This window comes from Polyergus mexicanus, unplaced genomic scaffold, assembly GCF_030449975.1.
Source record: "Polyergus mexicanus isolate NDT 795.1 unplaced genomic scaffold, iyPolMexi1.0 SCAF_13, whole genome shotgun sequence".
Taxonomy (NCBI): domain Eukaryota; kingdom Metazoa; phylum Arthropoda; class Insecta; order Hymenoptera; family Formicidae; genus Polyergus; species Polyergus mexicanus.
In genome coordinates this window covers 4,939,991-4,966,089 of record NW_027223333.1, presented here as the reverse complement: position 1 = coordinate 4,966,089, position 26,099 = coordinate 4,939,991, and the positions used below count along the sequence as shown (strand labels likewise).

The 26,099-nt window shown below is 44.8% G+C and overlaps 6 protein-coding genes across 6 annotated transcripts; 5 read left to right on the top strand and 1 right to left on the bottom strand.

The window, feature by feature from the left end:
- Positions 1–585: 585 nt before the first annotated feature.
- Positions 586–1,926, top strand: LOC138938512 (uncharacterized protein F54H12.2-like). The gene has a single exon (XM_070305556.1). The coding sequence runs from the start codon at positions 586–588 to the stop codon at positions 1,924–1,926; it is 1,341 nt and encodes a 446-aa protein (XP_070161657.1).
- Positions 1,927–2,152: 226 nt separating this feature from the next.
- Positions 2,153–3,169, top strand: LOC138938511 (uncharacterized). The gene has a single exon (XM_070305555.1). The coding sequence runs from the start codon at positions 2,153–2,155 to the stop codon at positions 3,167–3,169; it is 1,017 nt and encodes a 338-aa protein (XP_070161656.1).
- A 4,427-nt stretch (positions 3,170–7,596) lies between these two features.
- Positions 7,597–9,383, top strand: LOC138939021 (uncharacterized). Its single transcript, XM_070306467.1, has 2 exons — positions 7,597–8,401; positions 8,569–9,383. Exons 1-2 carry the CDS (start codon positions 7,597–7,599, stop codon positions 9,381–9,383), a joined length of 1,620 nt encoding a protein of 539 aa, XP_070162568.1.
- Positions 9,384–10,565: 1,182 nt separating this feature from the next.
- On the top strand, positions 10,566–15,179 carry LOC138939020 (uncharacterized). Its single transcript, XM_070306466.1, has one exon. The coding sequence runs from the start codon at positions 10,566–10,568 to the stop codon at positions 15,177–15,179; it is 4,614 nt and encodes a 1,537-aa protein (XP_070162567.1).
- A 106-nt stretch (positions 15,180–15,285) lies between these two features.
- Positions 15,286–15,786, top strand: LOC138939018 (uncharacterized). The gene has a single exon (XM_070306465.1). It carries the CDS (start codon positions 15,286–15,288, stop codon positions 15,784–15,786), a length of 501 nt encoding a protein of 166 aa, XP_070162566.1.
- Positions 15,787–21,421: 5,635 nt separating this feature from the next.
- On the bottom strand, positions 21,422–22,147 carry LOC138939092 (uncharacterized). Its single transcript, XM_070306626.1, has one exon. The coding sequence runs from the start codon at positions 22,145–22,147 to the stop codon at positions 21,422–21,424; it is 726 nt and encodes a 241-aa protein (XP_070162727.1).
- Positions 22,148–26,099: the final 3,952 nt, after the last annotated feature.

Below are 26,099 nucleotides of genomic sequence, written 5' to 3'. Positions count from 1 at the left end.
CGCCCTATCAACGAGGGCACGGTATTGGCAGTTTTCTCGGAGGACTGTTCAGACGTGTATTGCCTTATTTAACCAGAGGGGTACGGGCTGTGGGGAAAGAAGCTTTACGGGCCGGTGTTAATATAATCGAAGATGTTGAAAACAATATGCCGTTTAAAGTAGCGGCTAAGCACCGATTTGAAGAATCGCGCGACAATCTTAAGAGAAAAGCTAAAGAAAAAATAAGTAGTCTGATGAAGGGCTCAGGTTATAAGTCGGATGCAAAAATGCATGTAGCTCAGTTTCCTTTCGGCGGGCTCGACAGGCGCATCGCTAAATCCGCGACATTACGTAGACGACACCAGGCGCGTAGGAAAAGTTCGTCAAAGCGCCAGACACGAGGGAAAAAAAGAGCAAATACAAAAACATCGAAAAATAAGAGAAGAAAAAAGCGCCCAACAGTGAAAAGACTTAAAACATCCACGAAACGGCGTAAAACTGCTAGAAAGCGCACCGTATCTGACATATTTTCTTAAACGGCGTATATTCTAAACGCAACTAACAGTGAGAATTACAACGACGACAAAAAATTTGCGGTAAATAAGCATGTCCTTTCTTCACACGCATTCGAGTGAGTGTTTAAAGAGTGAACTCGATCTCTTTTCTTTACCTCCCACGCAAACAAGTATCGAGAGTTCGCAATGGATTCATTACAAACCCGTGACTTCGCTCTCGGACGATTCTCCGATAGAATTCGTCATTCCGGGTCACGGAGAAGAATATTTAGATCTCACGCACACCATGTTAAGTCTCCGCGTACGCGTAGAAACACCGGGCGATTCCACGGGACATACTGCGGGCACATCCGCCACGGCCACTATAGGTCCCGTAAATCATTTACTTCATTCCATGTTCAATCAGATCGACGTGTATTTCAACCAAAAGCTCGTGTCGCCTCCAAACAACGCTTACGCGTACCGCGCGTACATCGAGGCGTTATTAAATTATTCTTCACCCGCAAAAACCTCCCATCTAACCTCCTGTCTATGGGACGCGGATACACCCGGTCAAATGGACGAACCGATGGAATCAAAATCGCCAAATTCCGCTCTCGTGAGACGCGCGCGTTACATTCACGGCGGGCGCGCGCTAGATCTCGTAGGACATCTCCATTGCGACGTTTTCAATCAAGACAAATTTTTAATTAACGGTGTAGAAGTACGCTTGAGGCTCGTTCGTTCGAAAGATTCGTTCTGTCTTATGGACAGTAACGGTTCATCGGCGAAAGTTCATATACTGGATGCGAGCTTACTCGTGAGAAGGGCGAAAATAAGCGCAGGATTATTACTCGCGCATGCTAGAATGTTGAGTAAAGTTACGGCTAAATATCCGCTCACGAGAGTCGAAGTTAAAACATTTACGATTCACAGTGGTGTTGTGGGTGAATCTTTAGATAATGTAATACTGGGTCAACTTCCGAAAAGGATAATAGTCGGCTTTGTTAATAATAAAGCGTTTAATGGTGATAGAAAATTAAATCCGTTTAATTTCAAAAATTACGGAATAAATTTCTTCTCGCTATACGTCGACGGTATGCAAATTCCTAGTAGACCGTTACAACCGGTTTTCTCGCCTGAGGAACCGCTTTACGTCGAAGCTTATCAAACTCTCTTCACGGGAACGGGCATCCATTTTTTGAACGAAGGAAATTCTATAAGTAGAGACGATTATTCCAAGGGATACACGTTATTCGCTTTTGATCTCACGCCCGATCTGTCTGCTAATTACGCAGGGCATTGGAATCTCGTAAGACATGGTAGTTTGCGATTAGAAGTGCGATTCGAGAAAGCTCTCACTGAGACCGTTAATTGTATTATTTACGCCGAATTCGATAATGTAATAGAAATCGACTCGTCTCGTCAAGTCATCGTCGATTTTGCCGGATAGATATTTATCACGCTCAAGTATTTGACTGTTACAACGTAATACTCGGAAAATTTCCCTCCTTTTTCTCCCCTCCACATTCGATCAAAATGCCAGGAGCATAAAATATCAAAAAATATACAATATAACAGAAAAGAATTCAGTTTCATTCGAGACACGAACGTCGACGCTTCGCGAGCAGTTTAAACTATTATAACCGTGCTGTCGAGTGCGCTCCAGTCTCCGCAAAATGGATATAGTCATCGACATACAAGGTTTCCGCGATGCCAATGCGAAGTTTACCCCCAAGGAAGTTGCTATTATCGCGCTTGATGCTCCATTCGTCGGACATTGGATTATGATGCCCCCGCATTCATTTGGCGATTTACCAAGAAATGTAAGACATGAAAATAACTGGCTTACACGAAATTATCACGGTATTGAATGGTTCGACGGTGAAGCTAATCTGAAATATTTTACATCGCAACTACGTGAAATAACAAGACAGGCACGACACATTTACGTCAGAGGTGCCGAAAAAGAAACCTACTTGCGGAATCTACTCTCCAGAAATATATATAATTTGGAAGATATTTCTCCCGCATTCAAAAATCTGTCAGAGGGGGAAGTGCGTGGACGATATTGTGGTTATCACGGATTTCGAAAATTCGGTATATTTCATTGCGCATTACGCAACGCATATAAATTAAAATATTGGCTGATCGAGCGAAATAATATCGTCTACGGCAATACGGAAGTTAGTACTCAAGCTACTTGTGGTTCTCCGGATAATTGGAGTTTAAACGTCTGCGACGACGACGACGACGACGACGACGACGACGACGACGACGACGACGACGAGGAAATCAGTAGCGCGTATGAGATTTCGCGCGATAGAAATGAAATAGAGAAAAAAAATCTGCAAAAATCCGAGCGATCAATAGAAAAAGAAGAAGAGAAATTTGAAAAATCTGAATTATCGTCGTCGTTGGATAGAGACAAGCTCGAAGCAACTACTAACTCCACACAAGCCGACATTGAAAACTCAGCGTTACAAGTCGGCACGTTCAAAGACGCACTACCGAAGGAGGTAAATACCGAAGTTATTGAATATATAATACCGCTCGTTCGTTCGCCTCCTTGTCAAAATAATGAACTCTCGCGAAATTCTACAAGCATTACGTCACATCAATGCCAGGCATGCGGGAGTTTATCCAGCCGACAGAGTCCCGAGGGTGTGGACGAGGTCGACAGCCATCGTCGCTAATACGGATGACCACAATCGACCTGGAGAACATTGGGTCGCCTTCTTCCTCGACGAGCATGGTACTGGCACATACTTCGACAGCTACGGAATACCACCCTTGCACCCCGGATTTCTCCTCTGACTTCGTCGAAACTCCGTCATTCATCGTTGGAATATTCAACAATTACAAGGAATTTTTTCTCAAACATGTGGACAATATAGTTGCGTATTTTTATATTATATGTGCAACGGTTATGATCTTAATCGGTTTCTTAGTCTTTTTACCGAAGATTGTGAACATAACGATCGCTTAATCGTACACTTATTTCGTAAAATTTTTCTTCGCGAAAAAAGGAACAAGTGAAACATTGTACGCTATGCGTTGCCGTGTTTAATCATGTAATTCGAATTGTAATACGTTATAGACGATGTACTCCTCTGTAATATCTTAGTTATATATAATAATAAGAATATTGATTTATGTAAAATTAATATCAATAAACGTATGATGTTTTTTTACTTAAATTGTTAAATTTTTTTCATCTACCCTCTTTCCTTTTACAGTATAATGCTCCAAACGCTTGAACTTTTTAGTACCTGTTTTTTATTATTCTTTCATTGGTTGAGGTAACGTAATTTCTTTCGGTGCGGCAAATGCGTAACCCTATAGAAACTAAGGGAATTAGTCAGCCATAAAATGAAAATAACTAAAAATGGTCAGTGCTAGAATAAGGAAACCTTTTCCCCCACTTTATTGTCCTTTTGGAAAACACTGGGGGGATTATGTATAAATTCTGATTTCCCATGAAAAATCCAACATTAGTTTTTCACCTCTTGAAATTTTTTGTACGTCAAGTTAAGTGAAGTCCTAGTGCACGAAAATGTGTGTCGCCAATATTTTAAGAAAAATCGCATTATTGTGTACTGTTGCTCTACCGCGATTTGATATTAAAAAATATCTCGACCGCATATCGGAGGAAGACAGCGAAAGCAATTATCGCTTATTTAAAAAGGCCGCCAACAGCTGTTCAAGTGATGCATTGGCGATAATGTTTTGCTTGGGACATTTTGGCGGTGATGTCCGCCTATTAAATATAGCTGGTGAAATTATAGCATACCGACTAGCTACGGAAAAAAAGGAGGATAAAGATATCGGCTCCTATATATCCCATCTTCTAATGCATTACCATCGACAACGCGCGTTAGGTAAATATATTTCACTTATAATAATAACAATTACAAAAAAAAATGTAAATTTTTAATTTTTATTTTAATAAAATTTTTATTTTTGTTAAAAATAGATATGCTCGCCATTTCGAATATAGGAGCCGAATCAATGCGGAGAAAACGTCCTGCAGAAGAGCCTGTAGCAGGACCTTCGCGAAGACGTCCTGGTCGCACCGTCGAAGTCATTACGTTATCGGGTAAATATTACTTTTTTGGCGACACGCAAAAATTTTATACATACATACATATATATATATATATATATATATATACATATATATAATTTTATTTTTTGTTTATAGACTCGGACGATGAAGACGACTCATTTGAACCCAGCTACTCTCCTGTCTATTCTCCTGAGCGTCCTTCTCCCGATCCACCGTTTCCCCTCCCCCGTTCACTTTCTCCACAGTCTTCCGAGGATGATAATTTCGAAAAGGCTATCCAGGATTTCATCGATGAACTTCCAGACCTGGAAGCCGACTCTTCCTACCAAAATTAATAATAGAACGCTAATCTTTCTCGACTCTCGTTTTTATCGATGTATATAGTAGCGAATTTACATGTTTTCCGTCACATAAGAAATTTTGTACATTGCGAAATTATTATTTACATTTAAACATAAGTATAATATTTAATAAAAAATTTTTATTTTAAATCGCTTATATAAAAACATTTACTATTTTCCTATCCTTTCTCTCCTCGTCTAAGCGCCGTCATGAAGCTCTAAAACCTTCGTAATCGCTACCTGCACAGACTTGCTTTTTACGACCCCTTCTATTCTCGTGACGTCACCATTCTCGGCGGCCGCCATCTTGCCGATTCTTACACACGTGTTATTTTGCCGCGTTTTTCCCTCTCACTCAGAAACAATGCTCCTCATCCAATCAAACTGCCGGCCACTATAGTTAAGCCAATCAGAGCGCTGGGTCCCCTATGTCGGAGGGCTACTCTCTACAAATACTACATCTAAGCCTTATTCTAATAAGATTTCAGCTAGCCCAGCATACTAGGACCCTGTCTGGAAACGCGGAGGACCCAGGTTCGAGCCCGAGCATGTTCACGCGTCCGAAAAAAAATAAAAAATAAAAAAAATAAAAAAAATAAAAAATAAAAAATTTAAAGGGAAAATTGCCTCGTAGACGTCCACGAGTCCCCTCCACTCTTTTTTTCCACAGACACCCTTAGGGGGGAGGGCCCCAGACAGGCACAGCAGGGGGTCGGCGCCAGTGGCCGAGGAGTGGGGGTTTGTTGTGTCTCACTATAGTGGCCCCTATACTACTCGCGAGTGTACCGCGCACGCGCGCAGCAAGAGAAATGCGTTTCGTGCGGCAACCGATCGCGATAAAGGTGACGAACCTCGACAATAAAACGCGACCGTCAAAAGAAACGCGTAGACACGGTCGTCTATTACCGAGCGCTATTCGCTGCGTCATTTGCGGGCCTTCTAGTTGCGGCAAAACAAACGCATTAATAAGTTTGTTGGAGAGTCCGCATGGCGTACGCTTCGAGAACGTTTATGTTTACTCAAAGTCGTTGCAGCAGCCTAAATATCAATATTTAGAAAATTTATTAACACCGATGGAAGATATAGGTTATTTCACATTTTCTAATAACTTTGACGTTATTTCACCCAGCGAAGCTCTCCCGAATTCGATATTCGTGTTCGACGATGTAGCGTGCGACAAACAAAATACTATCAGGGAATATTTCGCTATGGGTCGACACTCGAACGTCGATTGCTTCTATCTGTGCCAAACGTATGCTAAAATACCGAAGCATTTGATTCGAGATAACGCTAATCTGTTAATTCTCTTTAAACAGGATGGTACTAATTTACGTCACGCATACAACGATCACGTGAACACGGATATGTCGTACGAGAATTTTCACGCGCTATGTCGCGCGTGTTGGCGATATAAATATGGTTCCTTAGTGATCGACAAAGATAGCGCGCTTCGCGCGCGCTGGTAGATACAGACGAGGATTTAACGACTTCATTGTACCGTAGAGCGATCAGTTGTCGCGAATACGTCGAACGCGTCGATCGCTCTCTCGCGAGTTAGAAGAAGTTGCAATGGCCTCGACGGATATCGGTGAACGCGAAAAGACAGCAAAAGAGATAGCTAAAACGCGCGCATCGATTCGTAAAAAACACAGAGCATTGAAGACCGGAAAAATGGAAAGCGAGATCGCGATAGAGAGTCGTTTCAAACCGATCGTCGAACCGCTGCGGCGCATCGCTGATCGCGCCGAGCGAGACGAGATAGAGCGAAACGAAATTAAGCGCGAAACGATAAAACAAGACGCGATCGACGTTTCACCCTCGACGAGCGTCGAGGAAAAATGGAAAGACGAAGCACTAACTCCCGTTTGGAAAAAACCTAAAGCGAAATGAATACGCGTTTGACGACGATTGAACGCCGTTTCTACTCCATTAAACGAGTGTTCCGTCGAAAGAGATCCATTCGCGCGAAACGAAACCGAAGAATATGAAACCGTTCGAATCCGAGAGTCTCGAATCGCCCTCGACGCTCGAAATACCCGTTAGACAAATTTCGCGAATTTCTCAAGATCGCGAAATATCGCACGGTCGACTAGGACCGTTAGGGCGAAAATATATGGGGACTCTTCTCGGCGGAGAAGCGCCGAACGAGATTGGTCACGTTTACGGAGTTTACATCGGCGAGAAAAGTGCGATGCTCGGCGATAAGCGATTTGACGTAGACGCGAATGATTCCATATTTATAGATGAGATTAAATATATCGGTACTCCCGGTTTGTACGAATTAATTTTTATGAAAATTCCTAATAGTCTCATATATACAGAAAAAGATAAATTAACATACAGAAGTATATTGTTAACAACGAACGCTCATAGACGTGATCATGACGCTAAAAAATCTGTCTTAGGAAATAAAGGATACAAATACAAATTCATTATCGCTCCGCTTATTCATAGCAGCGGCACGAAAAAAACAGGCGCGGGTCGCGTATCGTCGACTATGCGTGTCACGAACAATAAAATCAATTACGTCCATTGGGACGATCCGAACGAATTAGTGGATCGTCTGCGATTGTTAGACGCTTCGCGTCGAGCCGGCAACAACGCTCACGAAAACGAGATTCTATCGATAATCGAGGAGCTTCGCGAAACAGAAGCGATCGTATAAATCGAACTGTCGCGTGGATGACCGTCGCAGTCGTACGCGGAATTCGCGATGTCCGTGAGCAAATTTGGCTCGCCTTTAAAAAATCGAGGCTACGACGCGAGAACCGGAAGACTACGTCCGGCTATCGAGTCTCTGCGAAATTACGTGCTCGATAACGCGCTGTGTCTAAGCTCTTCCATCGAGTACGACGCGAGAGAGCGCAAGATAAAACGCTTGGCTCAACCTGAGGAGGACGCCGATGCGACAAGCAAAAGCTACGTCGAGGGAATCACATCGCAATTGAGAAAAGACACGAACGAGGCAGGGCAGCTCGTCATTCTACTGTTCACGAGACTCGCTCAGCTCGATAGCGCTTTAGGTAAACGAATAGACGTCGCGGAGAGTTTCGTTTCCGAGATAAAAACGCGCGATGACGTTCTAAGTAAACGAATAGACGCTGTGGAAAATTCCATTTCGAGAATAGAAACGAGCGCTAACGCTCTAGATAAACGGATCGATGTTTTAGATAAACGAATCAAAGGTTTAAGCGATCAAATCGAGGTCGCGAAAAAAACTATATCGCTCAACGCGGCGGAGTCCTCGACGAGAAACGCGAACGATCGTAAAGTAATGTTCAATCAAGGTAAAGCAATACGGGAACTAAGTCAAAAATCGCGTATCGCGGCGAATTCCGCGGTGAAATCCGAGACGAAGATACGAGAATTGGAATATTCAACGTCACGATTGAAGAGAGACGCGGACGAGCTATCGGGAAGAGTGAGAGAACTGGCAAAGATTAGCGGGAGCGGCGTGTCGCTCGAAAGAAAAATTAGCGGAAGCGACGATCCGCTCGAAAGAGAGATTAGCGGGAGCGGCGAGCCGCTCGAAAGAGAGATTCAATCCAACGTTATTCTCGAGAGAAAGAGAAGAGAATTATGAGCGTCAAAAAACGAAAACTAGTCGAGGAATTGCACGCGCCCGCGAGAAGAAACTTCCCGCGTCGTCGCGTTGCGGTGCGCGGGTACGACGACCTATGGCAAGCGGATGTGGTCGAGATGCGTCCTTACGCGAGACTCAACAAAGGCCACAACTACATACTCACCGTTATCGACGTATTAAGCAAATGGGCTGTACCGCTTAAGAGCAAAAGCGCGAATGAGGTTACTCGAGCGTTATCTAAAATAATGCGAGACTCTAAGAGGTGTCCGAAAAATCTGCAGACCGATAAAGGAAAAGAATTTTACAATGCCGATATGCGAAATTTCGCGAAGAAGCGCGGAGTAAATCATTATTCGACATATTCGGTGATGAAAGCGTCGATAGTCGAACGATTCAATCGTACACTCAAAAATTTTATGTGGAAGTATTTCACGCTAAACGGAACGTACAAGTGGATCGACGAGTTACCACGACTCGTCGAGGAATATAACACGCGAAAACATCGCACTATAAGTATGAGACCTGTCGACGTAACTCCAAAAATTGCCGATAAACTTTTAAATACTGTATACAGCAATATAAAAATCGCGGCTCCGGTGAAATTCAAAGTAGCCAATCCGGTACGCGTCAGTAAATTTAAGACGATTTTCGAGAAAGGTTTCACACCCAACTGGACTACAGAGATTTTTCGAATAACTAAGATACAACGAACTTATCCCGTAACGTATCTGTTAAAGGATTCGCGCGGCGAGCCGATCGCTGGAGGATTCTACGAGCACGAGTTGCTGCGCGTTGACGATCCCAACGTGTATCTCGTAGAAAAGGTGCTGCGTCGAAAGGGTGACAAGATTTACGTGAAATGGTTAGGAATGGACGAATCGCACAATTCTTGGATAAATAAAACAGCTGTATTATGATAAAAATGTATTTTTATTAAATAAAACTACTGTTCAAAATTGAAACAATCAATGTCTAAATTTCAATCGGCGAACGTCGCCGTTAAATTAACACGATTGCCTCGAAAAATAAAAACACGAGCGAGAGTAAGCATCGTCGCGATCAGCCGATCGGCGCGTGATCGCTTGATCATAACAAAGAAAAAGGTGCGTGATCGCATTCCTTTTAGAATGAAAAACTGTGACAAACAGCTAGTTCTCGAAGGTTCGAAATCGGAAAAACTTGTTATTCACATCGGCAGAGCGCGAGTTTCAGCGGTCGGTCGATTTAGTCTTACGCTGACACCGATACGAGCTGGTCGATAGCAATCGATCATAGTTTCGAATATCATCATTTCTCGTATGATATTCTTTCGCATATTCGAGCTCGTGTCGCTTACTCAGTGGGAGTACTCGTCTCAAAATCGGTCCGAAGAGTTTTGCCGCTTACGACGATTCAAGCTGGTCGATAGCAATCGATCATAATATCTCGTGTCATATACTCGCTCGTGTCGTTTCGCGCTACTTATTGTGAACTTCGCGCTGTTTTGTTTAATCTCGATCGTGTCATATGCGATTTAGTCATTCTCGCTGGAAATTCTCAATCGACATTCTCGCAGACTATCGAGAATCGAACTCAGTGCGAAAGACGCCTCAGTGTCTGTATTCCTACCTGTTATGTACTTTTCGAGTTTGTGAGTGTTAAGCGTGTGGAGTCCGAGAGTCGACGCGCGTTCACCGTTCCGCGAATGTCCTCTGCCTAGCGCCAAGCAACATCCAGCGGCCGCGTGCAAGATATCCGTTCTCGTGAGAGCTTCTAGCAAGAAACTCTACAAGATTTCCGATACGCGTTGAAGGCGGTCATGAACAGGACATTTTGAAGATATCCGTCGGATTTGCGGAATACGTGCCGTCGCTCGCTCCGATTATTCAAAATAAACGAATAATCAAAATAATCCGCATTTAAATCGTTTCTCATTCTCCTTATCCTCCAGCGGATCTACGGATTCGCGTAACACACTGCTTCTCGCTCATCTCTGAGCGTTTCTAAAGATTCGGGCGACTTCGTCGAGGTCGACTCCCGAACATATTGGTCCTTCGAGCCGGATAGGAGCGTGTGTGGAGGATACGTTCGCGAGTGAGTGATATTCTGACACATCCACGATGGCAGAGCAATTCGTACCTCAACAGCAACTTCAATATACGATTGACCGCTACCTCGAGAATTTCAAGAAAATCGGACGGAACAATCTAACACCAGCAAAGATGCGTTCCAGAATCTCACAGCTTGAAAAGTACTGGAATCAATTCTTCAACGGACATACGGATTTGGCGCAGAGGATCCCGGAAGCAACCCGGTCGTCCTTTGCATACTTCAAGGACAAGCAGTTCGACTCGACGTCCGCAGCTTATCAAACCGCAATGGACCACATGGCGGAGATCCTGGAGGAAATGGAGCCGGTTGTGAGTCCACACCCATCTCTTTCCTCGACGAGGCTGCACGCGGACGCGTCCGCGTTTTCGTTATCGCATCTTCCGCCCATTAAATTGCCTCCGTTCGACGGCAATTACGACGAATGGGAACAATTTCGCGATCGATTTACAACACTAATTCGTGAAAATTCGGATCTAAATAATTTCGCTCGCATGCACTTCTTATCATCGTGTCTTAAGGGTAGCGCGCTGGACTGTATCGCGAATATTTCTATAACGGCCGCGAATTTTGAGATAGCGTGGAAAGGGTTGACCTCACGGTACGACGACAAAAAGCGGTCGATAAACAAACATCTTTCGAAATTGCTCGGCTTATCATCCATCTCGCGCGAATCTGCCACCGAAATGCAGACTTTATACGACAAAGCTAGTATCGCAATGGCATCATTAAAAGCCCTCGATAGAAAACCGGAGGAACTCTGGGAAGATCTTGTCGTTCATATCCTTGTACAAAAATTAGATCCGTTAACGCGAAAAGCGTGGGAAATAAGCATAAGCAATACAGATGTCCCGCCGTCGTACGAGACTTTAAGCAACTTTATTAAGTCTCGCACTCGCGCTTTAATGGCATCCGCTCCAGTGTCAGCCGTTAAACCCGGTGTAAAACCAATCGCAGCCTCGCGAGTTCATGCCGCAACCGCATCCGCTAATGCACAATCGCAGTGCTCGCTGTGTCCAGCTCGACATTTTATTCATGCATGTCCTACGTTCGTGAGCAAAAATGCGAGTCAACGTCGCGATATCGTCAAGCAACAAAAACGTTGTTTCAATTGTTTGAGCGCAAGGCATTCCATACATGAATGCAGAAGTAAATATTCTTGTCGGGTTTGTCACAAAAGGCATCATTCGATGCTACACGTTGACTCGGACTCTAGCTCAAGTGCTTTGAAAAAAGCACCTTCTAATTGCTCGTCGCCTCAAGCTTCGGATGCGGCGCCGGAGGTAAATTCGTTAAGCGCCTCAACTGTAATGCGACGACGGAAACCCGTGCTCTTGGCGACGGCCTGGGTAACAATTCGCAGTCCGTCGGGCCGCACCGCTGTCGTTCGAGCTCTCCTCGATCAGGGCTCTGAAATGACATTCATTTCGGAAAGTTTAGCGCAAATCTTGCGCTTAAAACGAATTCGCATGCCGATCTCCGTTTCCGCCGTCGGCGGGATAAACGCGGGGACTTTTCAACATGCGACACACATCTTTATTTCTCATCGAAAATCTCTCGCTCCGTCGCTGTCCACAACCGCACTCATTCTAAAGTCGCTAACCTCTTACACCCCGAGAAGACACGTGGATCTCTCGTCACTGTCGTACCTCTCCGACTTACCGCGAGCAGATTCGGATCCTACAAGTTCCGATCCTATAAATATCATAATCGGAGCCGATCTCTATAGCGATATCATTCGCGACGGTATTCGCAGAGGAAGCGTCGGGCAACCATTCGCTCAGAATTCCATTTTCGGATGGATAATCTCGGGACCTCTCACGTCGCTCGAAAGGAACGATCCCTCTCAATCGACAATGACTTTCGGTCATTGCGATCGCGGTCGCATTTCCGCTCATCATACTATAAGCTCTCCCTCTCTCGAAGAGGAACTTCGTCGCTTTTGGGAGATTGAAGAACTCCCACGACAATCAATTCTTACGCCGCAAGAAAAACAGTGTGAAGAACATTTCAGCTCGACGCATTATCGCGACTCCGACGGCCGGTACATTGTACGCCTGCCATTCAAAACGAGCCCTCCGATCGATATTGGTAAATCAAGATTTCGCGCCGAAAAAATGTTAAATTCGCTAGTCCGGAGACTCCGCGATAAACCCGAGGTCGCGAAAGAATATTTCGACTTTATTTCCGAATATGAACGTCTTGGGCACATGCGGCCAGTGCCGATGCCGCAAGGTGACAAAGAACCAGCTGTCTACCTCCCGCATCACGGGGTGATCCGGGAAAGCAGCTCAACCACGCGTCTTCGCGTAGTTTTCAACGCTTCAAGCGTTACGTCAAACGGAACATCTCTAAACGACCACTTACACGCTGGTCCTAAATTACAAACCGATCTCATGTCGGTAATATTACAATGGCGACGCTATAAGTACGTGTATTCATGCGACATCGCGAAAATGTATCGCCAAATTCTGGTCGATCCTCGCGATACTAATTATCAGCTTATTTTGTGGAAACGATCGCAATCGGAATCGCTTATCGATTATCAACTTCTCACGGTGACGTATGGAATGGCCTGTGCGCCCTTTCTTGCCCTTCGGGTATTAAAACAATTAGTCCGAGATGAAGGTCAGCAATTTCCGCTCGCGGTTTCTATCCTACGCGATAACATTTATGTCGACGACTTGCTATTCGGAGCTGACGATACGATTCGAATTCGGCAAGCGCGCGATCAATTAAACTCAATGTTAAAACGCGGCGGATTCGTATTACGGAAATGGGCTAGCAATTCACCCTCTCTTCTTGAGGATATCGACAGAGCGGATCACGGTTTAGCAACGAAAAAACCTCTGGCTGAAGACGAACAAATTAAAATACTCGGAATCGGATGGAATCCGACAAACGATACTTTTGAATTTCGCGTATCATTGACGGATAATGTCCCAGAGACCAAGCGTAAGATCTTGTCCGCGATCGCCAAATTCTACGATCCACTCGGCTGGGTCACTCCGGTTACGATTACCGCGAAAATCTTTATGCAGCAACTCTGGCGACTAAAAATCGATTGGGATGATGTTATTTCCGAGCCACACATAACTAAATGGATAGAAATTTACTCTCGGCTCTCGCATCTCAGTAATTCGCGAATAACGCGCTGGGTCGGTCTCGGATCGGACACAAATCACGCCGAAATACACGGATTTGCTGATGCATCTACATATGCCTATGCCGCATGCGTCTATCTTAAAACCATTTCGTCAGCAGGCAACATCACGACAACGCTGCTCGTCGGAAAATCAAAGGTCGCGCCGTTAAAACCTCTCAGTATACCACGGTTGGAATTATCCGCAGCCGTGTTACTCTCGCGACTTGTCGAGTTTGTTCGCGAATCGAACGGTTACAAAAATCTTCCGTGTTATTGCTGGACAGATTCTACGATCGTGCTCGCATGGGTAAGTCAACCTCCATCCCGATGGAAGACTTTTGTCGCAAATCGCGTAAATGACATTCAAACTCGTCTTCCAGACGTCGAATGGCGACACGTGCCAACGGAGGCAAACCCTGCGGATTGCGCATCGCGCGGAATATACGGCGATGAAATTATTCATCGGGAGCTATGGTGGCAAGGCCCTCCATGGCTACAATCCACTTCCCATCAATTGCCGCGCAACGAATCGTACTTTTCACCGGAAGCCCCTCTTGAAGAAAAAATTAATTCTCTTCAATGCTCTCAACCTCACGTTACGTGGGACCTCGCCTCAAGATATTCATCTTGGCCCAAACTTATTCGCGTCACCGCGTATATACTTAAATTCATCAGCTTGTGTAATCGTAACCGCTCGTCGACGTTCTCGCTCCTGTCGTCTCAATATCCAGCATCGAGAAGCATCGCTCTTTCTGCATCCGATTGTAACACGGCCAGACTTTTCTGGATTAAGAAAATTCAAGCTGAATTATTTCCGACGGAAATAAACGCGCTTTCAAAAAATAAGAGCCTCTCGTCGAGAAGTTCACTTCTCTCACTTCGACCGTTCCTCGATCGGGACGGGATTCTACGTGTGGGTGGACGACTTAACAAAGCCCCGTTGCCAACGTCAGTTCGACATCCGACGCTTCTCTCATCTCATCCTCTCGTTACATTGATTGTGAATCAAACTCATTTACGAGCGTTACATGCCGGACCGCAACTCACGCTAAATATTCTGCGTCGCGATTTCTGGATACTTCGCGCTCGTAACATGGTAAAGTCTGTCATTCACAAGTGTGTTGTATGTGCTCGCGAACGAGCCGCCACTCCCACACAAATCATGGGAGATCTTCCCGAAACTCGCGTGACAGCGACAGTCCGCTGTTTTTTGCATTGCGGCCTGGATTACGCAGGACCCGTGCAAGTTCGCGCTTCCGCTGGACGAGGTATTACGTACAATACATTTGGAGTTAGTAAGCGACTATTCCACTCAAGCATTTTTAAATGCTTACTCTCGATTTTGCGCTCGCCGCGGACTACCACAATCAATGTATTCGGACAACGGGACCACGTTCGTCGGAGCGGACCGAGAAATGACCGTCGCGTACCAGTCAGCAGTACGAAATCCGAATTTCTTGAACTTAACAGCCTCCGATAAAATATCGTGGAATTTTATTCCTCCCTCCGCTCCACACTTCGGCGGATTGTGGGAGGCGGGCGTACGGAGCGTCAAAACTCATTTGCGTCGCGTTTTGGGGAATCACATGCTCACATTCGAGGAATTCTCGACTTTACTATGCAGAATCGAAGCGTGTCTAAATTCTAGGCCGATTGCGCCCCTGTCAGATACGCTTGAGGACTACGACAGTCTGACCCCCGGCCACTTCCTTGTCGGATCAGCGCTTACTGTAAACCCGGAACCATCATTGCTCGATCTCCACGAAAATCGGCTTTCGAGGTGGCAGCTCGTCCGAAACGTTACCGAGCGATTTTGGAAGTTATGGAGTAACGATTATTTAAACACGTTACAACAAAGAGCAAAGTGGCGAAAGGTCAAGCCGCCGATCAAAACCGGGCAACTCGTTCTGTTGAGAAATCCGCTCTTACCCCCCTGCAAATGGGAGTTGGGTCGAGTGACACACTGTCATCCCGGCTCCGACGACCTCGTACGGGTCGTCACCGTAAAGACGGCCACCTCCGAATTTAAAAGACCGATCGTAAAGTTGTGCGTTTTACCGGTCAATAGTGAGGCAACGAGCAATTAGAAACCTTCGCTGCGTTGCGTTCCATTTATTGTAATTCATAATATTAAGATCAAAATTGTCAAGATGCGAGCGTCATTCCGCCAAGGCGGGCGGCAAATTCAGCGCGTCAAACCACGTCGCGTAACTTGTAGTCTTTTCACTCAGGTGTCTCATGTTACTCGTGGCGTGCGCTCTTATCATTTACTACCATTGTTATCCCGATTATTTTGGAACTATCGTTCCAAGGCGGGCGGTATGTTCAAAATTGAAACAATCAATGTCTAAATTTCAATCGGCGAACGTCGCCGTTAAATTAACACGATTGCCTCGAAAAATAAAAACACGAGCGAGAGTAAGCATCGTCGCGATCAGCCGATCGGCGCGTGATCGCTTGATCATAACAAAGAAAAAGGTGCGTGATCGCATTCCTTTTAGAATGAAAAACTGTGACAAACAGCTAGTTCTCGAAGGTTCGAAATCGGAAAAACTTGTTATTCACATCGGCAGAGCGCGAGTTTCAGCGGTCGGTCGATTTAGTCTTACGCTGACACCGATACGAGCTGGTCGATAGCAATCGATCATAGTTTCGAATATCATCATTTCTCGTATGATATTCTTTCGCATATTCGAGCTCGTGTCGCTTACTCAGTGGGAGTACTCGTCTCAAAATCGGTCCGAAGAGTTTTGCCGCTTACGACGATTCAAGCTGGTCGATAGCAATCGATCATAATATCTCGTGTCATATACTCGCTCGTGTCGTTTCGCGCTACTTATTGTGAACTTCGCGCTGTTTTGTTTAATCTCGATCGTGTCATATGCGATTTAGTCATTCTCGCTGGAAATTCTCAATCGACATTCTCGCAGACTATCGAGAATCGAACTCAGTGCGAAAGACGCCTCAGTGTCTGTATTCCTACCTGTTATGTACTTTTCGAGTTTGTGAGTGTTAAGCGTGTGGAGTCCGAGAGTCGACGCGCGTTCACCGTTCCGCGAATGTCCTCTGCCTAGCGCCAAGCAACATCCAGCGGCCGCGTGCAAGATATCCGTTCTCGTGAGAGCTTCTAGCAAGAAACTCTACAAGATTTCCGATACGCGTTGAAGGCGGTCATGAACAGGACATTTTGAAGATATCCGTCGGATTTGCGGAATACGTGCCGTCGCTCGCTCCGATTATTCAAAATAAACGAATAATCAAAATAATCCGCATTTAAATCGTTTCTCATTCTCCTTATCCTCCAGCGGATCTACGGATTCGCGTAACACACTGCTTCTCGCTCATCTCTGAGCGTTTCTAAAGATTCGGGCGACTTCGTCGAGGTCGACTCCCGAACAACTACATATTATACATATTATACATAAAATACAATTAATGACATTTTAATTATTTTTATTAGTTTAATTTCTAATACAATATTACATATTAAACCTCGTGTTACCAAAAACAAAAAAATCTTAGAAAAAATTGTAAACATGTTAAAACTAAAATAATCGTATAATTATAAAACAAAGAAAAAAATAATAACACAATACAATTAAAATTAAACAAAAAATAATAACACAATACAATTAAAATTAAGGCTTGTGAAAATCGATTAAAATTAAGGCTTGTAAAAATCGATTAATTCGATTAACCGTTTAACCGGTTAAAAACGAATTTACTAGTTAAAATCGGTTAGAGTGATTACCATTATTCTATTAATCTTTAAATCGGTTAATCATTTAATCGATTATTCCGATTAATTAATATATATTTATTTTTTATAAATAGCTTGTAATTTTGTACGAGTTCTCTCTTGCGCTCCACATAAATTCTTTCTCGCGCCGCTACGCGGCCGCCACATCCTGCGTTCTCTCTTTTGCGCTTTATGCGGACTCTTTCTTACATTTTATATACATTCTTCATCGCATTGTTAAGCGAACGTCGTATCTCGCGGTAGCTTTTTTCTCGCGTTGCTCTATATATAACACTTTCAAGAATATAATAAAGAGTCATGGAAATCATCGATCTGTCTAATTCGCGGCTAATCTCGCCTCGATTTATGGCAAATTCTCGCGTTCTCTCTCGCTCGCATGTAGCATGATATATGTTCTATGCCAATGAGAGAGAACGCGAATTTGCCAAATCGAGTCGAGATTAGCCGAGACTTAGACAGAATGGTGGTTTCCACGACTTTTACATCGCAAAAACACGCGCGAGTTCGTCTTTTTGGCGTTATATACGAATTTTTTTCGCGTTCTCTCTTTCAAACTTTATACGTACTCTTTCTCACGCCCTGTATACATTCTCTATTACGTCACTATGATAACACTAAAACTCGCATTAACATTTTTTTCACATTATTCTATATAAAACACTTCCGAGAGCATAATAGAAAGATCGTGAAAATGTCCGATCAGTCCTATTTATAATAGATTTTAACAAAATCTATTATATATAAGACTGATCGAACATTTCCACGATTTTTTATTAAAATCTATTATAAATAAGACCGATTCATTTTTATTATTTTATTAAAATCTATTACAATAAATTATATTCAAATTATATTATTCGCGCAAAACGCGTGTTCTTCGAAACGATTCGTAGAACGTCCATTGATGTTTTAAATCTCGAAATTTCAAATCAAAGAATACAAACCTGCGATGTAAAATTTATATACTTTGATATGAAATTTAGAAACACATCTCTTCACGATAATTCGTAGAATATTAATCAACGGTTCACAAATATTTCGAGTCTTGAAATTTCAAATCAAAGAACACAAGCCTGTGATGTAAAACTTGTATACTTTGATATGAAATTTAGAAACGCGTCTCTTCGATATAATTTTTTCTTTTGAGTTAAAAATATGTATTTCAGTTAGAAGTTCTTCTCGAACTATTATTTTCGACGCAACCGCGAATTATATCGAAAATACAATGGTAATATATTATTTATAAAATATGTTTATACTAACAATAAACTACTAACTAAAGTTTAAATGTTTTAAAAAACGTATAGTATTTTTTCGCTCCTTACAGCGGTATTTTATAATGTCCCCACGGTAACATATCCGTAGTTCCCGATATCGTGTATCGTTTGTCATCGTGCGGACTGAGCGCGATCTTCAACTCCGATACTGTATACATCTCGTGTAACTCGGATCTTATACAAAACTGCTCGCGCTTCATCTCGATCCCCTGTCGAAGACAACGCGCGTAATCGTCAAACGTTATCGTTCTCGCGACAACGCCGCTCTTAACACCCTTGATTCTTTTTGTATCGCTTTTACCGGCGACTCGCAGCGCGTACATCTTCGCTCTGAGTCCGATAAATTCGGTCATAATCGCGCCAGCGTTCTCATCCTTCATCGCACCGGGTATTTTTTTATTAGCGAGAGGCATTCCATACGCATTGCCCGTTGCGTAATCGCTCGTATCGAATTTGTCGATATCGCGCTTCATATTCTCGTATATGTCCTCGCACTCGACGCGATAAATGAAACTATCCGTATCGGTGTACATTATTCTACACTTATCTCGATACAATGGTAGCATGTACTCGTAGTGAAATTCGTATAAACGAATCTTAGATATGTCGAGAATGCACATACCTACATAAATCGGTTTATTGAACTTAACCTCGAGTTTACGCAATTCTACAGCTACGAGATCCTCCGCGAAAACGCTTCTACTGTGAAAATTCGGCTTCGCGATCATCGCCTCCGCGCCGTATCGCCCGTCCCATCGAGTCACGAGTCGAACATTCGAATGATTGCGCACGTTTTCCATAGTTTTGCCAAACGCGGCATTATTCATTAATTTGTACAGATTTTTCTCAAACTCGTTTTTCGCGTTAATTCGTAATCGTGTATTCAGTTCGATGTATTCGCGCAACCATGAAGATTGCGCGAATCGCAATATTCTGTGTATTTTCGTAATGCGTAATCCGTGTCGAACGCATTGCTGCAAATTGCGATAATATATCACGTAACGGTTCTTATCGTACAGTGTGGCGAGAAGCTTCTCGTCTCGTTTTCCGGGCGGCTTATCGCGCGTCGGGCAGAATGGCAAGTCAGCATGAGAATCGTGAAGGTCGGACGGATATGCAAGGTCGACCTCTAGAATATAACCGATAGGCGAGTCCGATGTCACGGACATTAAGTCAACGCTCGTAACGTTATCGACCCATCGAAAATTTTCGTAAGGCAACGATTGACACATCGCCCATCCGTACAAATTATTTATATCGAAGTACATGAGATACGACGATGGTTCCGAAGAATCGTATGACTGTAAATATTTGTTATTAGCGCGCGCGTATCTGTTGGAACATTGACTTAGCCCGCCGCGTATTCCACGCTCCACGAACATTACCATATCAATGTCGGTTAATAATTCGAATCGCACACTCGTATACTTCAACATAGCGTCCCATGTGTATCCCGGTAACGTGTAATAATACGCGGGATCTAAATTATAACTTCTCATACACGCGTCACGAAAATTTTCGAAAACATCGGCCAATAGAAGAACGTCTTTAAATACAAATCGCTATAATCGCCTAACGTTTCGACGCGAAATCGCTCCCAGACTCTTATCGCGCGCGCGTAATCGCTCTCAGATATCGCGTCACCGGTTAGCGAACTGTAAAAAGCCTCGTGCGGCGGTAGACAAGTCTCCAACAATTTATCTACGTCGTCGACTTACTCGTATGGAAATACACCCTTTCGCGCGAGAAGCTCGAAATCGGCGTCGCTAAGATCGGAAAATTCCGAACGCGCGATCCTCAACTCGCTTTTGTCTAGATACGACGCCAATTTTTCGAGACTCGCGCTTAGAAATTTGAAAGAATCCACGAAACGCAATTTCAAGCGTTTTCCGAACCATCCCTTGTCCCACGCATCTTCGACGTTCTTCGTGAAAGAGATATACGTTTCTTTCGTTATCGGCAATATTTCCACGCTACCGGGAAAAGCGTTAGCTACATCTTTAATGATAAAATGCGCGTCGTAACCCGATAAATTGTGAAAGAATACGGGAATTACGTAAGTATCCTTATAATTTAAATTACAATTCGAATGCGCCGGACCTCTATACCGTCCAGTCAGATGACAGTGATCGCGCACGCGAGCGTCTCCCAATTCGAACGGTTTCTCGCATATGCTGCAGCGCGTCGCGTTTACGAATCTCTCCCATTCATCCGATGTAAAATTCGTCATAGGAGCATCGATATCGAGAATAGTCTTCGCGCGAAGCGCTAGATCGTGCAGTTCTTTAACGAACCACAATACGCAATTTTCACCGCGATAAGCTCTGTAGGTAGAGCTAACGCCATCGAGCGCGCATCGCGCGTAATATCCGGCGCTATAGACTTCGTGATGCTGAACGATAGATGTATTCGACGTTTTCCTCTCCTCTTTCTTCTTCAGTACGCATTCGAGATCAGCGTACACCACGAATGGAAGTCGCTCCTTTCTACTATAGTTGCGAAACTCTAACCATTTGTCGTCTTTGGTAGGAAGGACTATAGCGCTCTCGTTCATCCTTCCGCAGTCCACGCTGTGAGCCGATAACTTATCGCTCGTTCGAAAATAGTGCATGCATCTGCGACATAACGCACATTTTTAAATCTCGCGCATTATCAACATCGCGCGACGATTTTTTTAATTAGTACTCACCGATCGCATATATGCGATTTATGTCGTCTACCGCTCAGTTGCGAGCCGACGAGTCGCGACAGATTCTTGATCCACGCGAAATGCGTCGCGTCATCTCGTCGCGTCATATCGTCAAAATACAGCAGATTAACGTGTCTGTCCTTTTTATCGTCAGTTAGACGCAAAGGAACAACGCGACAACCGCCTTTTCGCTCCTTTTTATTTCGAACGGTATACACATTAATAGATATGTCGTTCATACGCTCGAATCTAGTAATTTTGTTCAAACTTATAGGAAATTTAACGCCCTTCAGATTCAGCACTGTCGTGTAATGCGGGTACGAAGATTCCCGACCCGCATTTTTTTCAGCTGGATACAGAGCGGCGACCACCGCCCATGCGAAACACGCATTGTCATTAGATTGCACGTTTATTACCGCTTTCTTCAACATGATCTCTCGCGGCAATTTGACGTGACATCCCGCGTGCATAGGATTGTATCTGTTCACGTTCACAGTTAAATTGAATATTCGCGATAACGCCCATCCGCTATCGCGCTCCTGAAATTCTTCCAACGAGGCTAGAGTAGCGTCGACCACTCGCTTCTCGTACCACTCTCGCAAGTCGGAAAGAGGTAGAAGCGGATAATTCTTCGTGACAATAGTCTTAACATCGATCTTGTCGCCCGAAACGAACTCGCCAATAAACACGGTATTGACCTTAACACCGTTATATTCATTCATAACATCGCGTATTCAATCAAGCACGGTATCTCTAGCGTTCTCGAGAAACCGTCGAGGTTCGATATAATCGAAATTAATAACCGCGCCGGTTAAAACGCGTCTAGAGAAAGCCGTCTCGATCTCGGACCACGAGAATCCCTCGCGTTCCTCTACACCGCCTCCCACGCGTTCGAAACGTCGACGCAGATCGTCTCTCGCGCCCGTTAATCGAACGATTCGAGCGATGAGAGAATTGATCGCTCCGGTCGATCTCCCTCGGCGCTCGCCTCGACATCTCTCCCGCAGAGACTCGAGACATTCGTCGCACCGTTCGTTTGGACACCGTTCATTTGCCCACCGTTCATTTGGACACCGTTCATTTGCCCACTGTTCGTTTGGACACCGTTCATTTGCCCACCGTTCGTTTGGACACCGTTCATTTGTACACAGAAACATGCGCACTGTTTGTTTGAATATGTAACAGATGGAGAGAAATAAAAATCATTTTGGGAAAATATAATCAGTATTCTTATAACACTTTATACTGGTAAATCTATGTAAAATATGAAATCGTGAAAAGGAGATACATTTGAAGGTTATAATATCTGTCAAAATAAAATATATTCATACTTATATATCTCTGATACTGATGTCATTAATTTTACATTGCTTTTAGCGCTTTGTTTAGCCTTTCGCATATTTGGATGTCATGCATGGATACAGTGGGTTCCGCCCCCCCTGCGGGGGGGGGCTCCACTTCCGGAAGATATAACCTAACCCAAACCTATTTCTTATTTAAAACAAAAATTTGGTGTGGATTACGTCGTATAACTTAAATCAAATTTTGGTGTCCAAACGAACGGTGTCCAAACGAACGGTGGGCAAATGAACGGTGTCCAAACGAACAGTGGGCAAATGAACGGTGTCCAAACGAACGGTGGGCAAATGAACAGTGTCCAAACGAACGGTGTCCAAATGAACAGTGTCCATGTGAGCGGTATCCAAGTAAACGATGCGTATTTTCTTATGTGTCCAAAAGCTACTGTATCCAAAATTACTGTGTCCAATTGAACCGTGTGCAAAATCTCGTGTCCATTTGTAACGTGTCCATTTGCACCGTGTCCAAATATACTGTGTCCAAGTGCACCACTCCCATCTAACATCACTCTTTTTAATTCCTTCTTCTCCTCCCAGCCCCATATTTCCACTCCGTGCGACATTGCACTCTGCACCAGATACCTAAATAAACCCCACCTTCTTGTAAAATCATCTCTATACATCCTTTCCCCCAAACCCCATGTTTTATTGGCTGCCAACCTTCCCTTGTTATATAAATCCGTTATGTGTTCTTTATAATTTCCATTACTATTGAACACAAAACCAAAATACTTGAAAATCTTTACCTCCTCTATATCTTTCCCTTCCCATTTCCATGGCTCTTTCTTTTTCCTATTTCCTCTGTTAAAAACCATCACCTTTGTTTTTTCGGTACATAATATCATTTTCCTTTTCTTTAAAAATCTCTTTACTGTTTGCAACATATCCATCAGTGCCTCTTTATTCTTTGCTATAAAAACCATATCATCCGCATACTCTAAGGACCATAGCCTATTTCTACCTACTCTTATACCCCCAATATTACGCCTTTCTAACTCCTTTCCTATCTCCGCTACATACAAGTTGAACAGCAGCGGACTCATCACACAACCTTGCCTTACTCCCTTCGTTGTAAAAAACTTCTCAGTGATTTCTTCTTTTACCCTTACTGCTACCTCCGTTTCTTCATATATCCTTTCCATCTTCTAGACGAAGTCTTCTGCGACTCCTTTCTCTCTTAATCCTTTCCACAGTTGTTCCCTTTCCACATTATCGAAGGCTGCTTTCAGGTCTACAAACATAGCATAAACCTTTCCTTCCTTGTTTTCTTTTTCTCTCTCCCTCTGGACAATATGATTCAATACAAAGATATTATCTATTGTAGACTTTCTCTTCTGAATCCTGCTTGGCTTTCCGGTAGCAAACTCAGTATGTCTGTTTCGTCTTCATGTCTGTTCCTCAAAATCTCAGCATATATTATAAGCCGAGCACAGTAAAAATATGCCTCTATAGTTACCAGCCTTATTAATGTCACCTCTCTTATACAATAGGACAATTATTGACATTTTCCAGTCCTTGGGTATATATCCCTCTTTTCATATCTGCCTCAATATTTCCACCAGCCCTTTCTTCATTGCACCTCCTCCGAATTTCCAAGCTTCTATTGGTATTCCATCCACCCCTACTGCCTTCTTCATTTTCAACTTCCTAACCGCTTTACCAATTTCCTCTTTTTCCAGCTGTCCTTTTGTCCTCTCCTCTCGTATACTTTTAATTTCTCCTTCTTCTTCTCTGTTAACTCTCCCTTTCTGTGTCTCTTTACCTTCCAGTAACTCCCTGAAGTAGCTTCTCCACACTTCTTTACTTATCTCCGCTTCCTTCCAAGTCCTCTTCTTCCTTTTCCTATTTATAAATCTCCATACTTCCGTAGGGTTTCTTAAATTCTTCAACTCTTTTTCTTCTCCTTCCCTCTTCTCTCTTTGCTTCCTCTCTGCGAGCTCTTTCAACTCCTTTCTTTCCTTTTTTTTTTGTAACGGAGGGGAAATGCCTTTACGCATACCCCGCCTCGATGGGGTTCGAGGCGGGGTTATGTGGGACTACCCCTGGCCTAAACAAACGGCCGGGGACTACCCACTAAAACCCCTCCGGGTGGCCTATCTCGGGCGTTTCAGGGGGCCTCTCTGGAAGCTGGCGTATGCACTACATCAGAGAGACCCCCCCGCCCACGGGTCAAGCCCGCTGGGGGAGCGGTTTCTGTCTCCCCCAGTGTCCCCGTTGTTGCTGGGGACATCATCCTAACTTAGCGAGAGGGGGACCACCGCCCCTCTCGCCGCCATCCCGGTATTATTCCCGGGGAAGGCATGGTCGGGCCCAGGTACCCCACCTGGGTTCCGACCACCGGGCCCAGTTCGGGGTGAGACGTCCGCGACGAAATAGCGGACGTCCCCCCGAGTTGTCGGGGCCCTGCGCATTCGCCGGGGGAGTTCGATGAGGGCGGATGCGACCCCGCCCCCTCCCCCTGCGGGCGCCCCCCCGGGTATTCTCCGGGAAGCCGCTCTCGCTCCCTTTCGGCCTCCTCTTTCTGGAGCATGACCGTTTCACAGAAGGAGGAGACCGCCCTCCAGGACTCCTCGCTCTCGAGCATAGCCGCTACGATGCTCGAGAGCGAGAAGTCAATATCCCCTATTACGTTGATGAGAACACGGCGCTCTTCTGCCCACGCTGGGCACATCTCCAGTGTGTGCTGCGCCGTGTCCTCGTCCCCCCCGTACAATGGTGGCAGCGTGCGCTGTCCTCTTTACCGATGCGACACAGGTATGAGCCGAAGCACCCGTGGCCCGTAAACACCTGCGTCGCACGGTATGACATCTCGCCACCCGCCCGTGTGACCCACTTGATCAAATGGGGGCGGATGGCCTCGACGACGCGCCTCCCCGATGTATCTTGGGGGTTGGAGAGGTGTTCGTCCCACCTCTCCAGAGCGCGTCGCCTAGCCTGGAGTCTCACGGCGGCCTTGACCTTAGGGGTCAAAACCACGCCGAGCCCGCCGAGCTCTCGCGTACGCGCGTAAACGTGCGCGTACATGTCTGCGTAGAGCTCGACGGGCGGCATCCCCGCCAATAATGAGGCCGCCGTGTGCGACACCGTCCTATAACCTCGGACTACCCTGATGGCCACCCTCCTAAATACTCTGCGCAGCAGCATGCTGCCGCGCCGATTGGCCACCAGGGCGTCCGCCCACACCGGTGACCCGTAAAGGGCCACCGCCCGGACGGTGTTCGCGTATAGGCGCCGCACCCGGCCATCCGGACCCCCGAGATTGGGCAAGAGTCGGTCGAGGCTAAGTGCCACCGACTCCGCCCTGGGGGCCAGAAGC